Source organism: Oncorhynchus nerka, linkage group LG12 (genome assembly GCF_034236695.1).
Source record: "Oncorhynchus nerka isolate Pitt River linkage group LG12, Oner_Uvic_2.0, whole genome shotgun sequence".
NCBI lineage: Eukaryota > Metazoa > Chordata > Actinopteri > Salmoniformes > Salmonidae > Oncorhynchus > Oncorhynchus nerka.
In genome coordinates this window covers 31,767,901-31,784,202 of record NC_088407.1, presented here as the reverse complement: position 1 = coordinate 31,784,202, position 16,302 = coordinate 31,767,901, and the positions used below count along the sequence as shown (strand labels likewise).

Here is a 16,302-nt window from a genome sequence, read left to right as displayed (position 1 = left end):
GGGGTCAAGTTGTCTGTAGCCACATAAGCTGGAGCTGAGTGATCACTCGGCCAATGTCCCCCCCCTCTCTCACTGACCTGTAAACATGAAAACTGTCTGCTGAAAAACAATATGGGTGGCAAGTTTAGTCGCTGGTGTCAGACAGCTTGGGTTCCTCCAGCCATGAAGACGGGGAATGACACCGCTCCCAAAGTCTATTTCGGAGCGGCAGAGAATTGTCACGCAGTGAAACGAGAACTGAGGGGTTCTCCCCCATCGGAGACAGTAGCTCCTCATACCCCAGAATCCCCTTGTCACTTGAATTCCCAAGACATGTGACTAGGGACTTAGTCGCCGTTCCCATCTGGGATTTGGGAGGTGGAGTTTGGTTTTATTTGAGGAGAAGAGGGTTAAAGCTACTGTGGTGTGATACTGTTGTGATATAAGATATAAGATATGCTTGTGGCAACTATTTATACTTCTAGTACAGTTTATCAGACCTGGGCTCAAAGGAATCTATCTTGTTGAATGCTATATTGGCAAGCTGCTTAACTAAAACCAGCGAAAGACCCTTCGCTGGGCCTGCCTCTTGGACAGCAGTTACGCATATCCAAAAATGGCACACATAGTATCAGATGTTTACCGGATTTTCCCCTGCCATATGTTGTTGATTGAGTTTAGACCGTTGGAAATGTGACTGGGAGACAGATGGGAATAGATGGACGATTTGAAAGTGTCAGACTGGGGATTCAGGCTTGGGTGTTGCGAAGTTGTGTTGATCACAAGGTGAAACATTTAGCCTACCTGCCTCCGAGACAGTCACATAGTTCCCGCTCTATCCTGCTATTCATTGATAGAATGAAAATAGAGATGGAGATGGATGGAGATGTGCTGTTGCTCTAGAGAGGGCTGGCTCAGAGATATGGCTGAGGTCAGAGTTCGGACTCTGTTTCCTGTGGGATTGGCATGTGGCCACATGATCGGTGCTGAGCGTAGAGTAAATAGTAGGATGGCATTCCCGAGGCAGGACTACAGGGAACAAGGGAATTTTCCGCCTCGTCACAGTTGACAGCGTGGGGACCTTCTCTGGTAATTCTCCAGGGACCCCTCCCCCCATAGAGTCAGAGCAAGTCAGAGCATAAACGGGTATGTTCTCTGTTCTGTTTTCCTCTCTGGATTTCTGGTCGGGTAGCTGGATGGGAATCTTGGCGTGAGAGGACCAGTTAACCAGTAAACATTCCTAGTCCATCATTATCACTTACTCACCATCCTTTTGTGATTTATCTGATTTCTTAGAACTGCAGTTATGATCAAGACCTCAATTATTATTGGTCAATGACATTGACAACTCAATCTGCTTTGTTACTCTAACACTGTACTCTGTAGCCTACTGTATTGTTCCACTGCAACAGTGATTTGACAAGAAACTGGATTAAATATGTGTGGGATGATAAATTCATAAAAGTCAACTGTAGTGGAAAAAAATGTAAAACAGCCAATTTCCCTCTAATTCTTGTCTACAGCTGTTATATGAGTGGAATACAGAGAAAGTTAGATAGAAGATGGAGAAAAGCAGAGTAGGGCCGTCCGCTTGTCAGACAGACAGTGGAGGAAGCATTAAGCCAGAGGAAGGAACTCTCAAACTTCCACCCCTCGTCCCTCCAGACAGAGGGGATCAGAGAGCCGTCCTCGTTAAGAAGGGAGGAAAACCCTTCTCGGCAGGCACTCGTCTGTGAATAATGTATGAGAGGGCAGACAGGCGGGCGTCGCCATTACCGTATTAGTGGGTTTTCCTGTTAGAGCAACCCCACGGATGGTCTGGTCTTCCCCCAAGAAGCACTACAGTAGTAGTTAGCGTTATTAGAGCAACAGAGATGCCCGGTGGTTGTCTGAGGAACTGCAACCAGACTTAAATTAGTTTGAAAATGTATATCGTCGTTTGTGAGTGTTTTATTAATTTATTAAAAGCAAGATAGCTAACACATAAGTTATGAAAATATGGTCCCTTCAGGAATCAAACCCAGAATGCTGGTGTTGCAAACAACAACCAACTGAGCTTAATGCTTCCTCCACTGTCTGTCTGACAAGCGGACTGCCCTACTCTACTTTTTCTCCATCTTCTATCTATCTTCTATCTATTACCCGGCTACCACCCGGTTACTCAACCCTGCACCTTAGAGGCTGCTGCCCTATATACATAATGGAATCACTGGCCACTTTAATAATGGAACCCTAGTCACTTTAATAATGTTTACACAATGCTTTACTCATTTCATATGTACATACTGTATTCTATTCTACTGTATTTTAGTCAATGCCACTCCGACATTGCTCTTCCTAATATTTATGTATTTCTTAATCCTGTTATTTTACTTTAGATTCGTGTGTGTTGTTGTGAATTGTTAGATTCTACTACATTGTTGGGAGCTAGGAACACAAGCATTTTGCTACACCTGCAATAACATCTGCTAAATATTTGTATGTGACCAATAAAATTTGATTTGATTTTGAGCCATGTAGAATGGCTGGTTGCTTGGTAATGACGTAAATGGGAAAAGTATATTTATATACCAATAACTGCGTAGACACACTATATATACCAAGCTATGTGGACAGCCGTTCAAATGAGTGGATTCAGCTATTTCAGCCGCACACGTTGCTGACAGGTGTATAAAATCGAGCACACAGCCAAGCAATCTCCATAGACAAACATTGGCAGTACAATGGCCCATATTGAAGAGCTCAGTGACTTTCAACGTGGCACCATCAAAGGATACCACCTTTCCAACAAGTCATTTTTTCACATTTCTGCCCTGCTAGAGCTGCCCTGGTCAACTGTAAGTGCTGTTATTGTGAAGTGGAAATGTCCGGGAGCAACAACGGCTCAGTTGCGAAGTGGTAGGCCACACAAGCTCACAGAACAGGGCCGCCGAGTCCTGAAGCACGTAGGGCGTAAAAATCACCTGTCCTCGGCTGCAACACTCACTACGGAATTCCAAACTGCCTCTGGAAGCAACGTCAGCACAAGAACTGTTCGTCGGGAGCTTCATGAAGTGGGTCATCACGGCCGAGCAGCCATGGAAGATCACCATGCCAAGATCACCAATGCCAAGCATTGGCTGGAGTGGTGTAAAGTTAATCGCCATTGGACTCTGGAGCAGTGGAAACGCTCCAGAGGTGGATTTGTGCTTTCAGAGTTTGTGTGTGTATCTAAGAGAAGGCACAGTAGCTCATAACAATGGCTGTTGATACTGAGGGCTGCACCACTTACTTGCTCCAACACCCGCTCGTCTCACCGCTGTCTCGCCACTACCACGCAACCCCACCCCTCACCAAGCCCAGTGAATGTTAGTCTGTCTATCTGTAGCTGTACAGACTCATGACATGCAGATGGCTGGCATGCCGCGTTTGATGACTTGCTATTCTCAAACCCCGCCAGGAGACGCAGGAAAGTCCCCAACCGGGGCCCAACCTCGGTGTCAGCTTTCCCCCCTCCGAATCAGCCACATTGGCTGGGTGTTGGGGGTGGAGGTGGGAGGGAGAGCAGAGGGCTGTATAAAGGGGATGAGGCAACAGTGTCTGTCTGTGTGGTTCCCTGGCCTGTTGCAATGTGATAACACACTTTGACTTATTTAGACAGACTAGGTCAAGGTTCCCCAAATGGTTTTATTTGGCCCCCCAAGTTTTCAAGTAAATTTTGTCATTTTCATTGTTGGACATAAGACTTATAAACACCAGGAAATCAGCTCCGAGTGATTTTAATTTATGAAATCTGTTCCCAAGTATTCCCATGGACAATAGAGAGACACGACGTGGTCGTATATACAAATGTACGCAAGGTTTGATATGATGATTACGTTTCAGTCAAACATTATATCTCTTTCTGCTCCTTGCGGTCAATTTGCAGTCTACAAATGATTTGTAGTTATGTTCCATCCCCCGAACCATCCGACTCAGAAAGAATCAGCCCGCTGCTGAATCTGGAAAAGGTCATTGGCTCAGGTCTAGGTCAGATCCTAGTGGAACCGCCATGTGAGCCAATGTAGCAAAATGTCATATAGTTTGTTAAGTCAAACATGTCATCGTGTATTTTGACATGTTTTTTCTTCTTCTTCATAATCATTCTAAAACGTCCATAAGAATATGTAGATTTTTCCATAATACAAACAACTGTTGGATTGTTTGTTCGCGTTGTTTGTTCGTGATTATACAGTATGTGTTTCTCTCGTAAACAGTCTAAGGTTTCAACTTGTTATAGATACGTCCTCGGTTTCTGATCCCATTCTTGGTACGTTGCAATTGCCTCCCGGAGAATTCAGCCTTTTCATGCATGTTGGCACAGAAAAAGCTTGGTGTATGCACATTCTTCTGGACCTCTGGAGCGGTATTGCATACTGTGGATAATGTGGTCAACCAAAGCACTTCCTCCCGGTTCCCCAATAAACTATGTCCCTTGTTTTATCTCACGTGGATCTCACAAGTAGATTTGCTGTGTTTCTCAAAATGTCTCTGCCTCAACTTTTCCTATCAACATGCCAATAGGGATCTCCAATCTGTCTCTCTGTCTCTGTATCCCCCCCCAGCTTACCTCTCCCATGATCTCTCTCCCTTTCTCTCGCTCTCTCCTTTCACCCTCTCCCTCCATCCATCCATTGCCAGAAGTGTATGTTTTCTCACTAAGGAATGGAGGCGATCAGTCCATCAAAGCCCATATGCTGAGCGAGTTGTTTTTCCTGGTTTTATTCATGTATAAATCCCTGTAAATGATGCTGGGACTGTTGTGGTGGGGGCTTGGAATCAATGTGACATAGCATTGAAATCAAATCCAATCACATTGTATTTGTCACATGCACCTTACCGTGAAATTCTTACTTACAAGCCCTTAACTCTTGTTTTTCTTAACTCCATTGTTGGTTAAGAAAAATATTGACTAAATAAACTGAAGTAAAAAATAAAAGGGCAACAATAAAATAACAATAACGAGGCTAAAATACAGTGACTGTGCATAGATAATAAACAGAGAGTAGCAGCAGTGTACAAAACAGGGGGGGGGTCAATGCAAATAGTCTGGGTAGCCATTTAATTAGCTGTTCGGTAGTCGTATGGCTTGGGGGTAGAAGCTGTTTTGGACCTAGACTTGGTGCTCCGGTACCGCTTGCCGTGCGGTAGCAGAGAGAACAGTCTATAACTAGGGTGGCTGGAGTCTTTGGGGCCTTCCTCTGACACCGCCTGGGATAGAGGTCCTGAATGGCAGGAAGCTTGGCCCCAGTGATGTACTGGGCTGTACCCCCTGTTGCGCCTTGCGGTTGGAGGCCGAGCCGATTCCATACCAGGCAGTGATGCAACCAGTCAAGATGCTATCGATGGTGCAACTTTAGAACTGAAGATCTGAGGACCCATGCCACATCTTTTCAGTCTCCTGAGTGGGAATAGGCGACTGTCTTGGTGTGTTTTGGACCATGATAGTTTGCTGGTGATGTGGACAATAAGGAACTTGAAACTCTTAACCTGCTCCACTACAGCCCCATCGATGAGAATGGGGGTGTGCTCGGCCCTCCTTTTTCTGGAAGCGCAGAGGATGGGTTTAAAGGGCCAGCCGTGTAGAACAGGCACACGATGCAGACTGACTTTATATTTTCACTTAATAACGCTGTTTTAATTGCTAGGTAGAACGTGGTATAAAACTGACAGCTTTTGAGGGGTTTTATGAGATGGATTTACGGATTTATGGACAGTTTTATAATACACAATATGGATGTTTTAGAATAGAAGGCACTCTAAATGCATTCAAAATGAATTTGTACACCAGTGATTTGATCAACGTGTTACAATATAAATTGGGTTAACACTATACTTAATGCATGCAGGTATAATTCATTATGATGCGGTCTTGTAATATGTCTTGTAATAATCTCATAATGATCCGGACAAACTAACAGCCAGTTTGGAAACTAGGCACAGAGAGACATAACATACCATAAGCCTTGTTCTAAAGCAAGTTATAAATGCATTATACCTGGATGTGTTTAATTGTCAGATGTCTCATACACACCCCCTCTCTCCATGAGGCTGTTCAGGAGGATGTAATCTCTCATGGACAGACTATGTAAACATAAACGGTAGCGTAGCATCTGTCAACAGACTGTGGGATCCAAAGGCTAATGAGTCATTTTGTTCAGATTTTGCGCAGATTTTATCACAGGTCATTTGGACAAATCATGATTTTGCATGTTTTAGCATCTTTCAGAAGGTGAGGGGACATTTGGCCCATATACTTGCCTGTAAGTTGCGAAGAGAGAGGGTATCACGGCTCAGGAGAAGACCCAGATGCAGACAGTTTTGAAATAACAATGGTTTATTACAAAAACAGGGGGGCAGGCAAACGACAGGTCAAGGGCAGGCAGAGGTCAGTAATCCAGAACAGAGTCCAAAAGGTACAGAACGGCAGGCAGGGTCAGGTCAGGCAGAATGGTCAAAACCGGGAACTAGAAAAACAGGAACTAGAGTAAAACAGGAGTACGGGGAAAACGCTGGTAGGCTTGACGAGACAAGACGAACTGGCAACAGACAAACAGAGAACACAGGTATAAATACCTTGGGGATCATGGGGAAGATGGGCAACACCTGGAGGGGGGTGGAGACAAACACAAAGACAGGTGAAACAGATCAGGGTGTGACAGAGTGTAGAGCATCTGACCTAAAGGGATTTTAGTTCTGGGTTAACCGAGATTAAGGAGGATATAACTTTACAGAAAGAAATGTATTGTGTAGAACAGAAATGATTGTCTGACACATAGAACAGGTCATCATGTCAGCTCTATTCATTATATATCTGTCTGCAACATACAGAGTGTTTCCTGTCCCTGAATTCATACTTACAAAAATATATGTTTTTTTAGTAATGAAACTTAAATGACTGAAGTAAATATTTAAGTCAATCTAACTTATGTTTTGTCTGTTCCTTATAGCTGCAGTGCTGAAGTATGAGAACAACGTGATGAACATCAGGCAGTTCAACTGCTCCCCTCACCCCTACTGGCTGCCCAACTTCATGGACGTCTTCACCTGGTCCCTGCCCTTTGTTGGGGAGAAAGGTGAACGACACACACACACACACACACACACACACACACACACACACACACACACACACACACACACACACACACACACTGCCTCCAGTTCAAGTTCATTTCATTCATGCATATGATGGCAGAATACATTTAGGGAACTGTTGTTGTGGCTGTTATTAGTACTCAAATGCAGTCACATGCATCGGTATATGTGGATATAGTCATGCCTAACAATACAACAACCAGAAATAACAGTTGAGATGACCAATTATCACGCCCAGTGGTATGTGTGGCTGTAGTCATATCAAATGAGATGTGTACATAACAATTATCGGTCCTGTTTTATTTGAAGTTCTTCTTATGAAGGCTTCATAAAGCCTTTACATAGGCTTCATAAGCACAACATAGATGCTTCACAAATCATCTTATGACGCCTATGTGTTATGAAGTCTTCATAAGATAAACTTCAAATAAAGCGGGACCAAATTATCACATCAAATGTCATTCAGCTTAATGCCGTAGGGTTCTCTCTCTCTCTCTCTCTCTCTCTCTGTGTGTACGAGTAAGAAGCATCACTTCTTACTCGTACAGATTTAGTTACTCAGTGTCAGTATTGTCACGATGCCAGAATTTGGACTTCAATACTGATACCAGGTTTAGTATCACAAACTCGATACCATCACGATTCTCGATATCAAAACAATACTAAAACGATACCACAGCAAAAAAAGAAGGTGCATTTGGAAAGTAATCAGACCCCTTGACTTTTTCCACGTTTTGTTACGTTATAGCCCTATTCTAAAATGGATTCAATATAATTGCTTTCATCAATCTACACACAATACCCCATAATGACAAGCGAAACAGTTTTTAAAAACATTTTAGCAAATTTATTAAAAATAAAAAGAAGAAATACCTTATTTACATAAGTATTCAGACCCTTTGCTTCAAATTGAGCTCAGGTACATTCCAATGATCATCATTGAGATTCAATTGATTGGACAATTCAATTGATTGGACATGATTTGGAAAGGCACACACCTGTTTATATAAGGTCCCACTGTTGACAGTGCATGTCAGAGCAAAAACCAAGCCATGAGGTCTAAGGAACTTGGAGACAGGATTGTGTCGAGGCACAGATCTGGGGAAGGGTACCAAAACATTTCTAACGCATTGAAGGTCCCCAAGAACACAGTGGCCTCCATCATTCTTAAATGGAAGAAGTTTGGAACCACCAAGACTCTTCCTAGAGCTGGCCATCCGGCCAGACTGAGCAATCGGGGGGAGGTCCTTGGTCAAGGAGGTGACCAAGAACCCGATGGTCACCCTGAGGGAGTTCCAGAGTTCCTCTGTAGAGATGAGAGAAAATTCCAGAAGGACAACCATCTCTGCAGAACTTCACCAATCAGGCCTTTGTGGTAGTCTGGCCAGACAGAACCAGTCCTCAGTAAAAGGCACATGACAGCTTGCTTGGACCATGAGAAACAAGATTCTCTAGATTTTCTGATGAAACCAAGATTGAACTCTTTGGACAAGCGTCACATCTGGAGGAAACCTGGCACCATCCCTACGGTGAAGCATGGTGGTGGCAGCATCATGCTGTTGGGATGTTTTTCAGAGGCAGGGACTGAGAGACTAATCAGGATCAAGGGAAAGATGAATGGAGCAAAGTACAGAGCGATCCTTGATGAAAACCTGCTCCAGAGCACTCAAACTTGGCAAAGGTTCACCATTCAACAGGACAACGATCATAAGCACACGGCCAAGACAATGCAGGAGTGGCTTCGAGACAAGTCTCTGAATGTCCTTGAGTGGCCCAGCCAGAGCCCGAACGTGAACCCTATCAAACATCTCTGGAGAGCTGAAAATAGCTGTGCAGCGACGCTCCCCATCCAACCTGACAGACCTTGAGAGGATCTGCAGAGAAGAATGGGAGAACCTCCCCAAATACAGGTGTGCCAAGCCTGTAGCATCATACCCAAGAAGATTCGAGGCTGTATTCGCTGCCAAAGATGCTTCAACAAAGTACTGAGTAAAGGGTCTGAATACTTATGTAAATGTGATATTTATGGGGGTTTTATTTGTAAAAAACTTGCAAAACCTTCTAAAAACCTGTTTTTGCTTTGTCATTATGGAGTATTGTGTGTAGATTGATGATGAAAAAAAGCTATTTCATCAATTTTAGAATAAGGCTGTAACGTAACAAAATGTGGAAAAAGTCAAGGGGTCTGAATACTTTACAAATGCAATGTAATCCATCATGCCAAATGGAATCAAAAACATTATTAAAATCAACAAATCATGCAATACTTTCCCTCTGTTTTTCTGATGAACATGCTGGTTTATGAACATGTGTAATGTGTATGCGGTCTGCTGTTCTGTGTTTGGGTAGAAAACCAATTAGTTTTTATGCTGAGAACTCTCTCTCTCTCTCTCTTGCTCTCTGCAGTCACTGAGATGCTGGTCAATGTGTTAAGCATCTGCTCCAATGATGAGCTGACGACTGATGAAGAGATCGATGGTAAGTCTGTGTTCACAGCAGGGGAGCAACTTTCACTGAAATTACATTTTTATTCTTCCCCTCCAGTTATATCATTGGAATGTGATACAAAACGAGGCGACGGTGTGGCTTTAGGACCATGCGTACGCCTCCAAGTGGTCGAGGAGACTGTTTGGAGTGTTTATCGGACTGGATAACAAAAATTTTAAAAACAAGTTATGACCCCCCCACTTATAAAACCAAAGTTGCATTCCCTGGTTCACAGGATGGTGTGCCCTCGTTGCCACGACACTTTAGACACACCCAATTCCCTTCCTCCTTTTTACATGCAGGTGCTCCACTTTCTCAGCTCCACTTTCTCAGCTCCACTCTCAACCATTGATAAGTATGCAAATATATTTGCTAATGACATGACATTGCTAATGACATGACCCTTGGGATGGTGAAATGAATATGGGGAAGTAAATGAGTGGAAGGGAGCGACTGTATAGAAACGGAGAATGGGGAATTGGGCATGGAAGGGCCAAGATCATTATGGGGTTGTGTCTCTCGGTGTTTGACTAGACTTCCACTAGAGGGCAGCCTCGACCGATGGAACATTCATCAGCTCCACAAGTGTACATTTTACATTTGCTTTCTTTGGATCCGCAGTAGAACATGACAGTGCAAGATGCTCGCATGGATGCTCGCATGGATTATCCTAATGGTAGCTATTAGCTACTATGTAACACAGTTTGTTACAAAAGTCAACACGTGCCACAATTCTATTCAGGTTGCGTATCTATGGGTGGAACACACCGTGTTCCTGGTATTCAATGCCTCCTGATTTCTTATTCCATTCATTCCTTATCTTACAGCTCATTCAATTGGGTTCCATTTAACACTAGTAGGCTCCATTGTACAACATAATGGCCAGAGGCATTCTCTAGGTAGAGATGGTTTGGAACACCCATTCCTAGAAAAGCCCTTTAGATACTCCAAGTCACACACGTCACCATATCTCTATAGTGAGGGGGAAGGAATGCTTAGGTCATATCCTGTTCCTGTATGGCAGGAAGTGGTGTGGTGTAGAACACGGATTCTAACCCTAGACCCTAACGTTACTAGTTGACAGACACTCCTTAGTCACTTACAACCTCGGTGACTTAGTCGCTAACATCTCATAATTTCCTCATTTTATTTTCTTAAATGACTTTCTTCAATAGTTTAATATCCATTGTGTCGATGTTCATGTTCTCTGCATTATGTATTTCTGTTCCTCTTCTGTCGCTCTCTCATTTATCCCTCTTTCTCTTCATCTCTGTCTCACTCTCATTCTGTCTCTCTTTCATTTCTCACCTTCTCCCTTTCTCCCCGGTGCTGTGATTATTTCACACCTTCGGTAACCTCATTTAATGTGTCCTCCTTCTTTTCTGTTCTTCCAGAGTTTTGTTGAAATAATCCATTGCTTTTCTTTATGCTGCCTCTTTTCTCTCTCCTCTCCACCTCTTCCTCCTCATTGTCCTTCTCATTCGCTTTTTCTGTAATTCTTCAGCCGTCCATCCACTGATCTGTCATCTTTTCTTTTCTCTTCTGGGGGTGTTTTTGAGAAGGACATCTAATATATGCCCCCAAGAAAGGTACAACCCTCAGCTCTACTGTCGTGTGCCAATATACCTTTTTTTTTTTGGTGGTGCTTGCTCAGGCACATGCACTTTGGGAACCAAATGACTAACACAATACATAAATGTGTTGTAACATTTATGCTCAGTTTGGTTACGGATGTTGATATTGATCAGTCAAAATGTCAAATGTGTTGATCTAATTAAAAAAAAATGACAGACATACACCCCAATTCAATCAATCGCAGATAAACTGTGCTGTAGGTTCACTCAGAATGTTGACACTATACTGTTTTATTTTTTTACGGAGAGGTATAGTTTTGCGTGTTAAACAGCTTGCATGGTGTGTTGGTTTTAATATGGTTAACTTAAACATAGCTTTCCTGCAGTACGGTTATCTGCACTTGATTGAATTAAAGCTAGCCTATAGCTTCAATAGAAACAGTGTAGTGTTGTCAGTCCTAACACACCATATAGACCAGTGGTCACCAACCGGTCGATCACGATCGACTGGTCGATCTCTAAGCCATTCCTAGTCAATCACCAAACATTTCTGTAAAAAACCCAACGATAAAGCCAAGCGTTCCTATTTTCGTTTCACACTGTTGACGGTAGGTGCACTTCATTCAGAAGCCCTAGCGCTGGGAAGGCAAAGTGTTTTCATTTTGAAACATTTTATGTGTGTGAAAGTAGAACTCTTACCGGTCAGGCCCAGAAAGCAAATCAAGTGTACCTATAGGCCTAACCCTGGCCAATCAGATAGCTCAGATCACTGTATCTGCCCAATTTCCTTGTGCCATGGACTGTAAAAAGAAGCCCCGAACGTACAGAAAAGTTGATCATGTGATATTTCAAAACTTTTAAAACCATGACTAGAGAGAGACTCAACGAATACACAAAATAACTGCTGTTTTTATGAGTAAGTTCGTGTTTAAGGTGTTATTCAGCACTGTCACAACTTTGTTCAACAGTTTTATAAGCTATAACATGCGCATTTCGATAAGCTTGCAATGTTATTATTTGCAACTTGTGTCTTTTTTAATATCAAGGAATATTGAACTTTCTCTGATCATAGGAGTAACAGCATGAATTGGTGCATGAGGCAGAAGTAATGCAGTGCGACTTAAGTTTCGCCATCAGCTGAAAGACGGTGTCCCCTTTTCTCAGAGGAGGGCGGGAGAGAGGAGGGACGGTGAGTCGGGTGAGAGGCAGCCTCACCGGTGCTCCCTCCCTCTGCTCAGACTGACTATCAGATGCAGGCCATCAATCCAGTATAAAAAGCGAATTAATATGCTCACTCAGTTGTGCCTTACAAGTAATACAACAAATGATGTATTACCAGTTTGATCATATACCTAACGTTTAGAAATATAATTTCAAAATGGTCTGAGAAGAACAACATTGGCAGGGCAATTCAAGTGTAGCCAATATGCAGCGATAATGTATTGGGCCTGTAGCCTACTGCACAAACCTGATTGCTACAGAACTGTTTTTAATTGGTTAATGTTGCATCGGCTTATGTTTTTTTAAAGTCATGCAATAAAAACTCAGAAAGTGATCTTGACTCAGAAAAGGTTGGTGACCACTGATATAGACCATTCTTTGTGCCCAAACATCTAGCTAGCTATACTGAACATAAATCTAAACGCAACATGTAAAGTGTTGGACCCATGTTTCATGAGATTAAATAAAAGATCCCAGAAATGTTCCATACGCAGAAAGAACTTATTTAACTTGTTTACATCCCTGGCAGTGAGCATTTCTCTTTTGCAAAGATACTCCATCCACCTGACAGGTGTGACATATTAAGAAGCTGATTAAACAGCATGATCATTACACAGATGCACTTTGTGCTGGGGACAATTAAAGGCCACAAATGTGAGGTTATTATTATTTTACATTTTACCCATTTTTCTCCCCAATTTCATGGTATCCAATTGATAGTTACAGTCTTGTCCCATCGCTGCATCTCCCGTACGGACTCGGGAGAGGCGAATGTCAAGAGCCGTGCGTCCTCCGAAACACGACCCAGCCAAACCCCATTGCTTCTTGACACAATGCCCGCTTAACCTGGAAGCCAGCCGCACTAATGTGTCGGAAGAAACACTGTGCACCTGGCGACCGAGTCAGCGTGCACTGCGCCCAGCCCGCCACAGGAGTCGCTAGTGTGCGATGGGACAAGGACATCTGTACCAGCCAAACCTTCCCCTCACGCAGGCGACGCTGGGCCAATTGTGCGACCCATGGGTCTCTCAGTCGCGGCTGGCTGCTACAGAGCCTGGACTCGAACCCAGAAACTCTAGTGGCACAGCTAGCACTGCGATGCAGTGCCTTAGACCACTGCTCCACTCTGGAGTTCCTAAAACGTGCAGTTTTATTCACACAACACAATGCCACAGATGTCTCAAGTTTTGAGGGAGTGTGCAGTTGCCATGCTGACTGCAGGAATGTCCACCAGAGCTGTTGCCAGATCCATTTATTTACCATAAACTGCCTCCAATGTAATTTGAGAGAATTTGGCAGTACGTCCAACCGGCCTCACAACCACAGAACATGTGTAACCACGCCAACCCAGGACCTCCACATTCGACTTCTTCACCTGGGGGATCATCTGAAACCAGCCACCCGGACGGCTGATGAAACTGTGGGTTTGCACAACCAAAGAATGTCTGCACAAACTGTCAGAAACCGTCTCATGGAAGCTCATCAGCTTGTTCGTCGTGCTCATCAGGGTCTTGACCTGACTGCTTTTCGGCGTTGTAACCGACTTCTTCAATGGGCAAATGCTCACCTTCGATGACCACTGCCACACTGGAGAAGAGTAGACAGCGTGTGTGACGTCGTGTGGGTGAGCAGTTCACCCCATGGTGGCGGTGGGGTTATGGTATGGGCAAGCATAAGCTACTGACAACGAACACAATTGCATTTTATCTATGGCAATTTGAATGCACAGAGATACCGTGTCGGGATCCTGAGGCCCATTGTCGTGCCATTCATCTGCCGCAATCACCATGTTTCAGCATGATAATGCATGGCCCCATGTCGCAAGGATCTGTACACAATTCCTGGAAGCTGAAATGTCCCAGTTCTTCCATGGCCTGCATACTCACCAGACATGTCCCCCATTGAGCATGTTTGGGATGTTCTGGATCAACATTGAGCGACAGTGTGTTGCAGTTCCCACCAATATCCAGCAACTTCACATAGCCATTGAAGAGGAGTGTGACAGCATTCCGCGGGCCACAATCAACAGCCTGATTGATCAACTCTATGTGACGGAGATGTGTCACGCTGGACGAGGAAAATGGCAGTCACACCAGACACTGACCTGACTGGTTTTCGGATCCACGCCACTACCTTTTTTTAAAGTTATCTGTGACCAACAGATGCATATCTGTATTCCCAGTCATTTGAAATCCACAGATTAAGGCCGAATGAATTTATTTTTTATGATTTGTTTCCTTATATGAACTGCGACTCAGGAAAATCTTTGAAATTGTTGCATGTTGCGTTTATATTTTTGTTCAGTGTATATCTTAACAAGAAAAGACATCACCCATGCGCAGGGATACTCAATACTCCCCCTATTGGTCCGTTCAAAGGAACACACTCCACTAGAGTCTTACACTGTTCTCCGCATACTCTTTCTCTCTCCATATATTTCTAAGCACTCGCGTTAATTTCCATCTCTCACACTCCACCTGTATGTTGATGTGGTATAATTGTCTTATGTGGAATGATTTTGTTGTGAGGCCCACATTTACTATAAATGACTCCTGTGCTAAAAACATCTGCTCAATGATTCAAGTGTCCAATAAATGTTACATAAACACTTAGGGTAGGATTCCTTTCTATCAGTAGTAGTCACTCACACACATACAGTGGGGAGAACAAGTATTTGATACACTGCTGATTTTGCAGGTTTTCCTACTTACAAAGCATGTAGAGGTCTGTCATTTTTATCATATGTACACTTCAACTGTGAGAGACAGAATCTAAAACAAAAATCCAGAAAATCACATTTGTATGATTTTTAAGTAATTAATTTGCATTTTATTGCATGGCATAAGTATTTGATCACCTACCAACCAGTAAGAATTCCATCTCTCACACACCTGTTAGTTTTTCTTTAAGTATCCCTCCTGTTCACCACTCATTACCTGTATTAACTGCACCTGTTTGAACTCGTTACCTGTATAAAAGACACCTGTCCACACACAGACTCCAACCTCTCCACAATGGCCAAGACCAAAGAGCTGTGTAAGGACATCAGGGATAAAATGGTAGACCTGCACAAGGCTGGGATGCAGCTTGGTGAGAAGGCAACAACTGTTGGCGCAATTATTAGAAAATGGAAGAAGTTCAAGATGACGGTCAATCACCCTCGGTCTGGGGCTCCATGCAAGATCTCACCTCGTGGGGCATCAATGATCATGAGGAAGGTGAGGGATCAGGCCAGAACTACACGGCAGGACCTGGTAAATGACCTGAAGAGAGCTGGGACCACAGTCTCAAAGAAAACCATTAGTAACACACTACGCCGTCATAGATTAAAATCCTGCAGCGCACGCAAGGTCCCCCTGCTCAAGCCAGCGCATGTCCAGGCCCGTCTGAAGTTTGTCAATGACCATCTGGATGATCCAGAGGAGGAATGGGAGAAGGTCATGTGGTCTGATGAGACAAAAATAGAGCTTTTTGGTCTAAACTCCACTCGCTGTGTTTAGAGGAAGAAGAAGGATGAGTACAACCCAAAGAACACCATCCCAACCGTGAAGCATGGAGGTGGAAACATCATTCTTTGGGGATGCTTTTCTGAAAAGGGGACAGGACTACTGCACCGTATTGAGGGGAGGATGGATGGGGCCATGTATCGCGAGATCTTGGCCAACAACCTCCTTCCCTCAGTAAGAGCATTGAAGATGGGTCGTGGCTGGGTCTTCCAGCATGACAACAACCTGAAACACACAGCCAGGGCAACTAAGGAGTGGCTCCGTAAGAAGCATCTCAAGGTCCTGGATTGGCCTAGCCAGTCTCCAGACCTGAACCCAATAGAAAATCTTTAGAGGGAGCTGAAAGTCCGTATTGCCCAGCGACAGCCCCAAAACCTGAAGGATCTGGAGAAGGTCTGTATGAAGGAGTGGGCCAAAAT

At 43.8% G+C, this 16,302-nt stretch overlaps 1 protein-coding gene across 4 annotated transcripts in view; it reads left to right on the top strand.

The window, feature by feature from the left end:
• LOC115138109 (protein phosphatase 3 catalytic subunit alpha) overlaps positions 1-16,302 on the top strand; it is a 97,105-nt gene that overhangs the window by 67,923 nt on the left and 12,880 nt on the right. For 2 of the 4 annotated variants that reach the window (XM_065025491.1, XM_029674607.2), the window contains exons 9-11: positions 6,948-7,073; positions 9,502-9,573; positions 11,145-11,171. In XM_065025491.1, coding sequence (XP_064881563.1) covers positions 6,948-7,073; positions 9,502-9,573; positions 11,145-11,171 — 225 coding nt within the window. The remainder of the gene's footprint in view (positions 1-6,947; positions 7,074-9,501; positions 9,574-11,144; positions 11,172-16,302) is intronic. The other 2 variants (XM_065025490.1, XM_065025492.1) reach the window with 1 other exon arrangement.